This window comes from Muscardinus avellanarius, assembly GCF_963383645.1.
Source record: "Muscardinus avellanarius genome assembly, chromosome: 15".
NCBI lineage: Eukaryota > Metazoa > Chordata > Mammalia > Rodentia > Gliridae > Muscardinus > Muscardinus avellanarius.
Window position 1 is genome coordinate 37,541,085 of NC_137801.1, and position 13,733 is coordinate 37,554,817.

General features: G+C 46.5%; 1 protein-coding gene across 1 annotated transcript in view; it reads right to left on the reverse strand.

Annotated features, from left to right (window-relative positions):
- Positions 1–13,733, reverse strand: part of ABCG5 (ATP binding cassette subfamily G member 5) — a gene marked incomplete at both ends in the record, with an annotated part of 30,677 nt that overhangs the window by 13,497 nt on the left and 3,447 nt on the right. Inside the window, 4 exons of the mRNA XM_080711184.1 lie at positions 871–1,010; positions 3,317–3,449; positions 8,006–8,104; positions 8,169–8,305. Coding sequence (XP_080567310.1) covers positions 871–1,010; positions 3,317–3,449; positions 8,006–8,104; positions 8,169–8,305 — 509 coding nt within the window. The remainder of the gene's footprint in view (positions 1–870; positions 1,011–3,316; positions 3,450–8,005; positions 8,105–8,168; positions 8,306–13,733) is intronic.

The window sequence follows — 13,733 nt, forward strand, 5'->3', positions numbered from 1 at the left end:
TTGGGTCCTCAACTATAAAAGGCAAGTAATACTAACTAAAAGGATTCTGGAGCTGAGTACAGTGGTACATGTTTGTAATCTCAATACTTGGAAGGCTGAGATAGGAGGACTGCAGGTTTGAGGCTGGCCTCAGGAAGACCCTTGGAAACTTAGTAGAGACCTTGTTTCAAAGTTTAATAAAAGGAGAACTGAGTTGGAAATGGTGGAGCTTAACTGTAATCCCAGTACTTGGGATGTGGAGACAGGAGGATTGCAAGTTCAATGCCAGCTTCAGTAACTTAGCAAGGCTCTCAGCCACCTAGTGAGACCCTAATTCCAAATAAAAAATAAGGTGGGCTGTGAGTGTCTTTACTCAGAGGTAAAATGCCCCTGGATTCAATCTCCATTGCCACAAAAAGGCAGGGGGCTGGGAGTATAGCTCAGAGGTAGAGATCCGCTGGGTCCAATATCCAGTGCCCCCCCAAAAAAGGATACTGAGAGGAAACTTTTTAAAAGAAATCTGTACATTCAGCAGAAAAACAACAGCTTTTGGAGGAACTTTAACTATAAACACCAATGCCAGCTTTTTACTGGGTCATAACTCAATTTTGAGTTGTTTTTAAGTTTTTCTTTTCTTGTGTCAAGTAGACAACCTAATAAATATTAGACAACCTAAAAATAATAAAGGGGATTATTTTATAGATTAATGAGTCAGTATATAGGAAGTATTTGGTACATGGTAGGTGCTAAAACAAGGAGGTCTATCCTGTGCCCCTCCCAAATGACGATTGTTGGCTCCAATATCCTGAGTAACTATCTTTGCTCTGCCCTGCCATTCCAGGCTCGACACTCCTGATCCCACCCTGGAGCTGAGCAAGAGATGCCCCCTACCTGGAAGAGCTCAGAGCGGGGCTGGTGGATGGTGAGGATGACGATGCGGTCTCTGCGAGCCAGCTCCTCTAGGAGGATGACGATCTGATTGGCAGTCATACAGTCCAGGCCTGTGGTCGGCTCATCAAACATCATGACCTCTGCCGGCAAAGAAGAGGCAGACGTCTGGGCTTAAAATTCAGAACTTCGAGCAATCCTGTACTGAGCTGTTGTACCCATCCAAACAGTGAATGATGTAGCTGCATATAAGTTGGCTTTAGCCCAAGTCCAGGAGAAAAGGCCTGGTCCGGGAAAGCCCAACTCCCAGCTCGGAGCACATCTGGAGACAGGAAAGCAACCAGATCAGGCCTCTAACTTCGGACCATGGACTATTGGGGCTCTATCCAGGGGCCCCAGCACCGAGCTGTTTTGAAAAGGCTGAGACAGCTAACAAGACCCAACCCCATTTCATGTCTGCACCACTTCCCAATACTAACAGGATCTTTGCATGACCAAAGAAATCTGACCCATGAAATTAGGTCTGAGCTGGGGTAGGTTTTGGTTGCTGTAGAGGGTTTAACTAAACCCTCTACAAAAAAAGCAACAAGGGCTCTTAAGAGCATTTCTCCTAATTGCTTTTTTCCCCCCTAGTGCTGGGGGTTGAATTCAGGGAATTCTACCTCTGATCTATACCCCTATAACTCACCCCCCTTTTAAATTTTGAAACAAAATCTCACTAGCTGGCCTTAAACCTGTGATCCTCCTGACTCAGCCTCACAAATACCGGAATTACAAACGTGTACCACTATACCTAGCTTCTTATTTGCCTTTTAATGGCCAAATACCACAAGAGGATTAGGCAGTCTTGGTTCGCCACAGTGTAAAGAAAGTATCTAGATGTCAGTATGTCTTCAGATGAACACAAATGGTAAGGTTTATCCAGGTGGGAATAATGCTTAAAGTAGGCAGAGGGAGACTCAGACCTGGCTACCCAAGCTAAATGGCCCCTTGTCGTGGCACACACACTTTTCAGAACATCACTTACATTCTACTGTGATTCCTGCCATTTCATAAACACTTTGAGGAGCCAGGCATGGTGGTGCACGCTTGTAATCCCAGCACGTGGGAGGCTGAGACGAGAAGATCACAGGTTCTGAACCAGCCTCAGCAATTTAGGAGGCCCTCAGCAATTTAGCAAGACTGTTTCCTTTTACTTTTATTTTTTATTTTTTGGTACTGGGGATTGAGTCCAGAGACATTCTACCTCTGAGCTACACTCCCAGCCCTATTTTATTTTTGTTTTGAAACGGTCTCACTAGGTTGATGAGGCTGTCCTTGAACTTGTGATCCTCCTGTCTCAGCCTCCTAAGTACTGGGATTACAAGCATGTGCCACCATGCCTGGCTTAGCAAGACACTGTTTCAAATAAAAAAATAAAAACTGGGTTGAGGGTGTAGCTCAGAGGTAGAATGCCCCTGGTTTCAATCCCCAGTACCAGAAAATAAATAAATAAATAAATAAATAAATAAATAAATAAATAAATAACAACCACTTCAAGTCCTATCCAAACTCATTGGTTTTCCCCAGGAGTCATAGTGGCACTACTCTAGTAAAAAGTAAAGATGGGCAATAAGGACCCGGTATTCATCGAAGACCCTCATGGAGCACTACATCTAAATGCAATGTTTCCAAACCCAGAAACCCAGGAGGTGTCCATACAGATGCTTTTTTTTTTTTTTTTTTTTTTTTGGTGGTACTGGGAATGGAACCCAGGGGCTTTCTACCTCCAGGCTATACTTCCAGACCTATTTATATTTTATTTGGAAACAGGGTCTCGCTAAGTAGCTGGGAGCCTCACTAAGTAGCTGAGGCTGGCTTTGAACCCGTGCGATCCTCCTGTCTCAGCCTCCCAAGTGTGAGGATTACAAGCGTGCGCCCCCACGCCCGGCTTACAGATGCTTCTTGACCTCTGATGGAGCTATACTCCAATGTCTGTGATAAAGTGAAAATGTAATAAAAAATGTGCTGACTGCACCTAACCCGCTGATCATCACAGCCTGGCCACACGGCGCACTGTGGCACCGGTCGTTTCCCTCATGACCACACGGCCAACCGGGAGCCACAGTTTGCTGCCACTGCCCAGCATCATGAGAGAATATGGTGCCCTGGAAAAAATAGCCCAGGAAGAGATCAGGGAAAACATCAGAGTGCAGTTTCTGCCGAGTGTGTGCTGCTTTCACACAACCTTAAAGTTAAAAAATCGCTGTCAGACCATCGTAAATCGGCGGGATTGCCTACATTTGGAAATAGCATCGGCACCCCAGGTCCCCAGTTTAGAAACTCCTGTGACTGCAGTTCTGCACAAATGCCTTTCCAAGTAGGCACTGTAAGGAAGGGCTTCACGTTTCTACAGACACATGCAAGATGCCAGGCAGCCGTGGTAGCAGCAGGTCCGCATCCCACTTACTGGGGTCCTGGAGGAGCTGGGCTGCGATGGAGACCCGGCGCCGCTCGCCACTGGAGATTCCCCCAAAATTATAGTTGCCAATCAGTTGGTCTGCCACGTGGCTGAGGCTCAGCTCTGCCATGACTGCTTCCACCTGTAGGAGACACAACATCCAGCTGCCGCCGCCGCCGCTTTTCCAGTCCATGGGCTACAGATGGCCTGGGAAGGAAACATCTTCCCAGAGCTCCCGCGTCACTTTCAGACTCACCACGCCCTGGGGAAGCAAATCTATGACAGGAAACCCCAATCTGGCGTAAATCACAATGTTACACATGTGTCAGATCCATCCATTCATTCATTCATTCATTCATTCTTGTGGTACTAGGGATTGAACTCAGGGGCATTCTACCTCTGACCTACATCCCATCCCCAGTCCTATTTCATTCTTTTATTTTGAACAAGGTCTCACTAAGTTGCTGAGACTGTTCATGTGTCAGATTTAAATAAATAATGTAAAAATATTTTTGAAAATCCCTAGAGCAATGAACAATAGGTATATTTGCTTACAGGAAAGCATTTCATTTGATATTTCATTAAATTCTGGCTTTCAGATGCTGTAGTCAGTCCAGCCCAAATAATCCCTTCTCCAAGACATAATTACAATATAGTTTATTTTTATAAGTGTTTGGGGTTTTAAACTTGTAAACTTTACTATAATAAATATTTTTTAAAAATCCAATTTGAAGCCGGGCATGGTGGCGCACGCTCGTAATCCCAGCATTCGGGAGGCTGAGACAGGAGGATGGCGGTTCTTGGATAGCCTCAGCTACTTAGTGAGGCCCCTTGCAACTGAGTGAGACCCGGTTTCAAAATAAAGAATAAAAAATAGGACAGGGGGTGTAGCTGGGAGGTTGAATGCCCCTGGGTTCCATCCCCAGACCCACAATAAATAAATAAATAAATAAACAAATAAATAAATATCCAATTTGAACTGGGAGGCTGAGACAGGAGGGTCGCACAGGTTGAAGCCAGCCTCAGCTACTTAGTGAGGCTCTCAGCAACTTAGTGAGACCCTGTTTCCAAATAAAATATAAAATAGGTCTGGGAGTGTAGCCCAGGGGTAGAAAGCCAATTTGTAGCCCGGCATGGTGGCACATTCTTGTAATCTCAGTACTTGGGAGGCTGAAATAGGAGGATCACAGATTAGAAGCCTGCTTCAGCAACTTAGTGAGATCCTGTTTCCAAATAAAAAATAAAATAGATCTGGAGGTATATCTCAAAGGTAGAATGCCCCTGGGTTCAATCCCTACCACCACATACCCAAAAAATTATTAATAACAATAATAATTAATAAATAAAATGGGGCTGGGGGTGTAGCCCAGAGGTAGAGGTAGAATGCCCTGGGTTCAATCCCTAGTAACACACACACACACACACACACACACACACACACACACATATCCAGTTCAGTTTGAACTTAACCTGATTTCCCCTATGTAACCCAAGTAAGTCAGGGAGTCTTACATGGTCCAATCTCAGTGTGATTTTGCATCAGAGGAATTTAATCTACCTAGTAATTATAAAGAATTCTATTTTTTTATACTGGGGATTGAATCTGGGGTATTTACCATTGAGCTACATTATGGCCCTTTTTATTTTTTATTTTGAGGCAAGTTCTTGCTAAATTGTCTAGAACTTGTGATCCTCCTGCTTTAGCCTCCCAAATAGCTGAGATTCTAGCAATGAGCCACTGCACCCAGCTAACTCCAATCTTTACTTGAACTTTTTTACTTGAATTTACTTGAATCTCTTTTATTTATTTATTTACTTACTTATTTTGGTACTAGTGATTGAACCCAAGTGCATTCTACCTCCAGCTATTCCCCAAGCCCTTTTTATTTTTTACTTTGAAACAGGGTGTCACTAAGTTGCTAAGGCTAGCCTTGAACCTGTGATCCTCTAGCCTCAACCTCCCAAAGTACTGGGATTTAGGTGTGCGCTATCACAGCCAGCTACTTGAATCTCTTTAAAGACTTTAAAAGGGATCCCATCATAATCACAGACACTTCTTAAAATCCCCTTTCCTCACCCCTTCCCACTCCTTATACCTGGCAGCTCCCTGAAGCCCCTCTCCTTTCTCCTCATTCTTAGCTCCCACATAACAGTGACAACTAAACCAGTTTTTTTTTACTGACTTTCTAATCAATAAAGTTGGCTTTTTCCTTCCCTCTTCTCTCCTTTCTCAGTTTATCCCTTCTCCAGAGACCCGTTGTAAAATCTCTCTACTGCCCCCTTTTCTGATTGCTCCTCTCCGTAGGAAGCCCTGGGGGAAAGCAGCCAGGAGACTGAAAATACATACAGAAAGAATCTGTCCCATCACCCTGATGGGATTGTGTACCTTTTATAATGAAAAAAGAAACAAACACATTGCATTGAAAAATAACCACAGTACACTAGATTGGAGTAAACGGAGATGATTTATGGAGCAAAATCCCAGAGGAGACAGAGGGCGAGATAGCCAGCTAGACGAAGCTTTGGCCAAAAGGAGGGGCGCATCTGACATAGACACAAAGGAATAATGAGAAGGCCAACGCGGAGGAAGGCTCCGCATACAGGAGGGAGGAAGGGGAAGTGGGGAGATAGCCAAGCGCTGGGCAGTGTATGCACGCATCACTTTGAATCCCATGATGGTGCATAATTACAGTGCACCAATGAAATTATAAAATGCACATGGTATGACCTGGAAAAAGAAGGGCGCCCTCTTGCCATCAGACTGGACAGATCCTAAATTGACCTGTGCTGGCTGTGGCCAGGTTTATGGGCCCACCAGCCAGGACAGAACCGTGAGCCTCCTTTCCTCTGCAACACCAAGAAGGGAATAAGCTTGCCCTTCCTGGCTCAGAAGGGATGGGCAGAGGAGACAATCTGTCTCAGATGTTTCATGCCCCAACAGAAAGCTTCTCCGATGTTTTGCAAACTGCATTGAAAATGGATTCACCATCTTTGAAGCGACCACTGGAATCATCAAACCCTGTCTTTTCTCCACTCGTTGCTTTCACATGATCTGATTCACTCGTCACCTCACCCCCAGCAGCAAGTGGCAGAGCTGGAACTGAAAGCAGGACCATCTGGGCTCTCGGGTGGTCCATGAAGCATTAGCCCTCAGCCCAGCAGGCTGCTCCCAAAAGCCACACTTCACTGTCAGGATCCTCTGAGGTCGAGCAGATCTGCAGGGCGTCTCCTGTGGACACTGGCACCTCCTTCTCACTAAATTACTTCCTCAAGATTTCAAATGCTGTGGGCTGAATTTGCTCAGAAAGAACTCTCCTGTAGGACCAACTTTGTGCTCACAACCTCTGTAGGCCATTTAGGAGCTCCCTGAGTCTGGCAGCTTCACTAGGAGGCAGATTTGCCATCAATTTCAAGGTCGCCATGAAATGGCTGAATATTTATGTGCATGCCTGTCTCTGATTTTCTCAACAGGATGTGTGATGTAAGTGGATCTGTTCATTTCTCCCACCAAAACACCAGCAAGATTTTCTCCATCCATTTTAGAGGAATACTAAAGCAAGTGGAAAGCTGCATGGTCTGCGTGACCGGGCTCCTCACCTGCCATCATGGCCAGGGCCACCAAGCCAGGACACATGCCAATGTCCATCCAACCCCCATGGACTGAACTCTGATATCTGATATCATCTCAGACCACAGGGGAGCTCAGGGTGCACGGTGGAGGTGAGGGCCTGGAACCCCGTCCCTGCTCTGTCATCTCCAAAACGCAATTTCATGTTCTGCAAGATGGAGATAATGCCTCTCTCAAAGATCAATATCAGAAGGCCATGAGATGCTGTGTGTAAACAAGCCCTGCCAAATGCCAGCCAGCTAGGAGAGCTGAGCACAACCTGGTGAAATAACAGGAAACTTGCAAAACCTCTGAGCTGGCAAAGGCAACCTCCAGGGGGGAAACAGGGCAGGCACCACTCTGTGAAGCCGATGGCCCTTCTAGAGGACCAGGCCTCTAGAGGGAAAGACATCCCGAGATCTGTCCAGGACTCAAACAAAGTATGCGGCTTCCTCTTCTAGGGCTGGGATGAGGAAGCCTGCCTCCTGGGGGCTGTGCCTCTTTGAGGGTGGCACATCTGCCTGTCATTGTTCCCTTCACCGTCCAGACAGAAATGAGGTCCTGCGGGGCTTACCTGAGGCTACTTCCAAAATGGGCACATTTCAAAAACGAAAGAGAAACGAGAAGACTTGACATTTCATAGTTTTTTTTTTCCTTCATTAACTTAATCTCCTTTGGATGGAGTTCATTCAAAGCAGATTGAGAAATACCAGTGGGAAAATAAACATATCCGTTCAAACATAGGCAAAAAAAAAAAAAAGTAATGCAAGCCACATACAGGTTGGGAATATTTTAGTAGCCAAATATTTTGTGTGTATGTGGTACTGGGGGTGGAACCCAGAGGCTTTCTACCTCCGGGCTATACTGCCAGACCTATTTTATATTTTATTTAGAAACAGGGTCTCACTAAGTTGCTGAGAGCCTCACTAAGTAGCTGAGGCTGGCCTCGAACCTGCGGCTCTCCTCCTGAGGACCTGTGATCTGGGTCTGGCCCCGCCGCCCTTGAGGCCGGCAGGAGCGGCTGGGCGGGGGCGGCCCAGGGCAGGGAGGGCGAGCTGGCGGGCGGGGTGTGCGCCCTGCCCGGCACCCACCTTGCGCGGGACGAAGGCCTCGGAGCGGCTGCGGACGGCCAGCTGGGCGGTGTAGTGCAGCGTCTCCCGCACCGTGAGGCTGCTCAGGAAGGCGTCGCTCTGCGGGAGAGGAGGGTCAGCGGGGGCCGCGCGGGCGGGCCGGGGGGGCGGGGGGCGCGCCCACCTGCAGCACGTAGGAGAAGCAGTCCTGGAACTGGTCCTGGCGCAGCGCGCGGCCGTTCACACACACCTCGCCCCGCAGCGTCCCCGTGCGCCGCAGCCTCCCGGCGATGGCGTCCAGCAGCGTGGTTTTCCCCGAGCCTGGGGGCGACAAGAGAAGGCCCTGGAGGAGCCCCCTCGCCGCAGGGAGGGGGCCGCTTTCCGAGACTTGTTCTCTCTTTAGCCTCCTGGGCCATACTCTCAGCTCCCAAAGAGTCTACTCGCATTTTGCCCCTGGATGAGAACGGCACACCTTTTTTCTCCCTCGGGTCAGGCCTGAAGATGCTTTTCTGTTGGCTTGTAAAGCTGGTTTGGGTTGAAAAGGAAAATACAGAATCAGAAAAAGAGGAAAACCAGGAGCCAGGCGTGGTGGCACATCCCTGTAATCCCAGTACTTGGGGGGCTGAGACAGGTGGGTTGCAGGGTTATAGGTTCAAAGCCAGCCTCAGCGAGTGTACCTGGGGGGCGGGAGAGAGAGAGAGAGAGAGAGAGAGAGAGAGAGAGAGAGAGAGAGAGAGAGAGAGAGAGGGAGAGAGAGAGAGCCCTGAGCGCCAGGGCTCTTGGAGTCCTTTTGTTTCTAGGACATCCGGGCCCTGCCCTGGATCTCCTGAGCTGCATCCTGCTTTTGAATGGGATTCCCGAGTGGTCCCCATGCAGTTAGAGTTAGAAGCACCCCCTTGGGGAGAGCTTTGGTGGAACCAAGTTGGCTGCAACCCGCACTCAGAGCCTTGGGCATAGCTAGCCTGTGATCCCTAAGAACCTTTCCACAGAGTTGTGACCAATTAATGTCTGGTGCTTGAGGGGACTGCCTGAATGTTTCCCTGGTTTCTGTTTTGTAGTGTTAAAGGTTGAAGGTTAGGTGATGTCTCAGCTGGCCCCTCTCAGTCAGACTGCACAGAAGGGTAGCGTGGGTTCAGAGCATTCCTGGAGACAAAACAGGCTCCTCTAAGCCTGGCCCACCTCGGTGCCTTAGAAGTCAGGCTAAACTACAGACGACACGGCCAGGAGGTTCTGAACTGTCAGAGAAGAGAGCAAGAGAATTCTCCTTTGATGTGATGACTCGTGCAGGACCGGAGAAAAAATCTTTCTTTTGCTCAAATATTCTAAAGAAACTGCTTATTGTTATAAGGGGCAAAAAGATAAATAAGCCCCTGCAGTTGTCTGCCTTTCTAACCCACGACTGATGGAACACAGAATTAGCCCCTGCTGGTTGGGAATGTAGCACAGAGAGTGTATGAAGCCCTGGGTCCATCCCTAGCATCAGAAAAAAAAAAAGAGAGAGAGAGAGAGAGAGAGAGAGAGAGAGAGAGAGAGAGAGAGAGAGAGATGAAGAAGAAGGAGGAGGAGGAGGAGAAGCAAGAAGAGGGGAAAGTAGAGGAAGAATAGCCCCAGTAATAAAGAAAATGCAAGAAAAAAGGAAAAGGAAGCCAAACAGAGAAAAGAGGAAGTGGAGGAGGAGGACTAGTTACCAGGTGGAGGTGCGGGTGGAGAAGAGAGGAGAGTGATTATACAGAAGTGAAATGTGGCTTCCTTGGGGCTGTCTTTCCAAATGCTCCTGTAACTTTCCATCTTTGGCTTTGGATATGCCTCTTCTGTCCAGAACTTCCCTGGCCCTACGTTTCTGAAATCAAATCTCAACTCTGACAGATCTAAACATCCTGCAGCCTGGATTCCAGTTCTGCCACTCCATCAAGACCGGCCTCCCCGAGGACATCAGGGGGACTCCTTGCTGCAAAACCCCGGGGACATTTCTCTGTGCGTCCGTGGTCCCTCGGCAGCACTCCACACCGTCGCCTGCCTTCCCTTCAAGTCTGCCACTGTGCCTCCTCTTCCTGTGGGTGAGCCTCAGGGTCCTCCCGACTTCTACTGGTCTCCTGCCACACATTCTCACTGAACACCTGCAAGCACCAGCTCACCGCCCACCGTGGGAGGCAGCCTCCCGGGAAGTGGGTCCTCAGCCCCACTCAAGCCTTCAGATGACTGTCACCCCACCTGAAATCTGACTACAGCCTCATGAGGCACCCCAGAACAGAACACCCTACCAAGTCACTTTCAAATTTCTGATCCATAGAAACCCTGATAAAAATAACGATATTTTTGTTGTTGTAAGGCACTGTATTTTGGGTTGCTTTTTTTTATTTTGCATAGAAATGGATAACTAAAATCAGGGTGTGCTGGTGAACACTTATAATTCCAGTACTTGGGAGGCTGAGACAAGAGGATCATAGGTTCGTGGCCAGGCTCAGCTACTTAGTGAGACCCTCTGCAACTTAATGAGACTGTTTCAAAATAAAAATAGGGCTGGGGCTGTAGCTCAGAGGTAGAATGCCCTGGGTTCCATCCCTTGTACCACAGAGAGAGAGAGAGAGAGAGAGAGAGAGAGAGAGAGAGAGAGAGAGAGAGAGAGAAGAAGAAGAAGAAGAAGGAGGAGGAGGAGGAGGAGGAGGAGGAGGAGGAGGAGGAGGAGGAGGAGGAGGAGGAGGAGAAATGAATAACTAATTTGGTCTTTTAAACATGTGTCAGATATTTGTTAACTCACCAGTGAGGGAACCAGAAGGATGACTAAGCTCATCCAAAAATGGGCATGAGAAAGCGATACGTATAGTCACTGGAGAAAAGAAGATCGGCACAAGATAGCAAAGTTGAACACAAAAATGGGCAAGTCTGGAGCCAGGCGTGATGGCGCACGCTTGTAATCCCAGTATTCGGGAGGATGAGACCGGAGGATCATGGTTCACGGACAGCCTCGGCTCCTTAGGCCCTCCGCAACTTAGTGAGACCCTGTTTCAAAATACAGAATAAGAAATAGGGCAGGGGGTACAATTGCACCCGGGTTCAATCCCCAGACCCGAAAAAAGAAAAATGGGTAAGGCTTATTAGGGTTTGGTTCTGGAATGTCAGTCAAAGGTTCATGTACTTAAAGGCTTGATTCCTGGTGAAGCAATGTTCAGAGTTGAGGCTTTGAGGAAATTATTGAATTATGAGGGCTCTGACCTCATCAGTGGATTAATCTGTTTGATGGATTAATAACTTGAGCAGGATACTGGGAGGTGGTGGAAACTATAGGCAAGTGTGGCATGGTTGTAGGAAGCAGGTCACTGGAGGAGCTGTGCCCATAGGGACTATGGTTTCCTCTCTCTCTCTCTCTCTCTCTCTCTCTCTCTCTCTCTCTCTCTCTCTCTCTCTCATGCTGTGAGCTGAGCAACCTCCCTGCACTGTCCTCTTCCACCATAATGGAATAATATATATAATTAATGTATAATGTATAATTAATATATATAATTAATATATATAATAATGTCCTCTTCCACCATAATGGCCCAGAGCAGTGGATCCAGCTGACCACAGTCTAAAATCATGAGCCAGAATAAATCTTTTCTTTAAGTTGTTCATGTCAGGTATTTTGGTCGCTACAATGCAAAGCTGACTAATATAATCCTCTAACAGGGCAATACAACCATGAGCTTTGGGATTATGTCTCTAATAGAACACAAATAATTTATAACATGATCTGCAATGAAGTGTCTGGCTCGAATCTTGGGTCCTAATCAGTAGCAAATAGTAAGTCAAATAAATTGGTCTTCCCCTGGTGTGTTAGGTGGCCCTAGGCAGGCTTGCACACTCTAGTGAGATTTTGAACACTAAGCCATTTCTTTCTCACTAATAAAGATTTGATAGTCTGGCTTGGGATAAGACAGTAAGGAAAGCCTACCATTTTATAAAACACTATTGAGGTTCTTTTACTCATTTATCCAACAAAATTTATTAAGCACCTACTATTTGGCTGACCCTGCTCTAGGTATTAAGGACACAGCAGGAAACTAGGACCAAGTACTGGCCTTTGTGGAACTGTCTTTCTACTGTGGATTAGTGTCTAGTATAAAGGATGGGCATTGTCATTAAGCCATGATTAGGTGTATCATCAGAAACCAGCTCAGAGCCCAGGACAAGAGCCCTGCCATGTCCCGCTGAGATGTGCACAAAGCATTGCCTTGGGCTGTGGGACATGCTCCTGAGAGGGGCACTGTGTGCCATCCTCCTCCATGCCACATAATGAAAGCATCAAGTAACAAATATTTACTATAGGATAACTCGGTTTTTCTTTCTTTTTTCTTTTTTCTTTTTTTCTTTTTTTTTTTAGTGCTGGGGGATTAAACCCAGGGGCATTCTACCTCCAAGCTACACCCCCAGCCCGATTTTTTATCCTTTATTTTGCATTTATTTATTTATTTATTTATTTATTTTGGTGGTACTGAGGTGGAACCCAGAGGCTTTCTACCTCCAGGCTATACTCCCAGACCTATTTTATACTTTATTTGGAAACAGGGTCTCACTAAGTTGCTGAGAGCCTCACTAAGTAGCTGAGGCTGTCAGCAAACCACGAGCCTCTGGTCTCAGCCTCCCAAATGCTGGGATTACAAGTGTGTTTCACTACGCCTGGCTTTTATCCTATTTTGAAACAGGGTCTCACTAAGTTGCAGAGGGCCTTACCAAGTTGCTGAGGCTGACCGTGAACTTGTGATTCTTCTGTCGCAACTTCCCAAGTACTGGGATTACAAGTGTGCACCACCACGTCCAGTTTTTCTTTTCTTTTTAAAGGAGCACACTTTATCAAAAGGATAATTAGAATGAACTTGAGTGTTATGGTACATATATATTGTTAGAAATTATTTTAAAAATGGAAATAAAAACTGAAATGTTGGAAAATGAAGGAAATGTTGGAAAGTGTAATAGCTTTAGTTAGTAATGCGGTGTGTTTATGTCCCCTTAAAGTTTATATGTTGAAGTGTGTGTGTGTGTGTGTGTATGTGTGTGTGTGTGTGTGTGTGTGTGTGTGAGAGAGAGAGAGAGAGAGAGAGAGAGAGAGAAAGAGAGAGAGAAAGAGAGAGAGAAAGAGAGAGAGAGAGAGAGAGAGTGAGTCTGAGGATTGAACCCAAGGAAGTTCTACCTCCGAGCTACAACGCCCAAGCCCTCTTTTATTTTTTATTTTCCAACATGGTCTTGTTGAGTTGCTGAGGTCTTCACTGAGTTACTAAGGCTGATCTTAAGCCTGAGATCCTCCTGTCTCAGCCTTCCAAGTACTTGGATTACAGGTGTGTGCCACTATGTCCTGATTTCTTTCTTTCTTTCTAATTCTTCCTTCCTTTCCTTTCCTTTCCTTTCCTTTCCTTTCCTTTCCTTTCCTTTCTTTTTTTTTTTTTTAACAGTGTTACCCTAGTGTCAGCGTACAGCAAGTCTTAAGTAAACTTCAAACAGGGCCAGAGGAAAAGGATGAATTCTGTTTTGTTCAGGTGACCTGGTACTCATCAAATCATCTAAAATCTTTATCCCAAAGCCTATTTCAGGTCTCCACAGCACTGATTTCTGGATTCACATGGTGCAAAATAAACTTAATACATCCCACTTTTGTGTGTTTCAGCCTAGGTCAGCAAAACAGGTTTTAATTTCTCATTTAAGTGTTATCTTTTGGGTTTTCATGGTTAACCTGTATTGTTAAGTGTTGTCGCATAGGGTTAAAGCTTGCCAACAG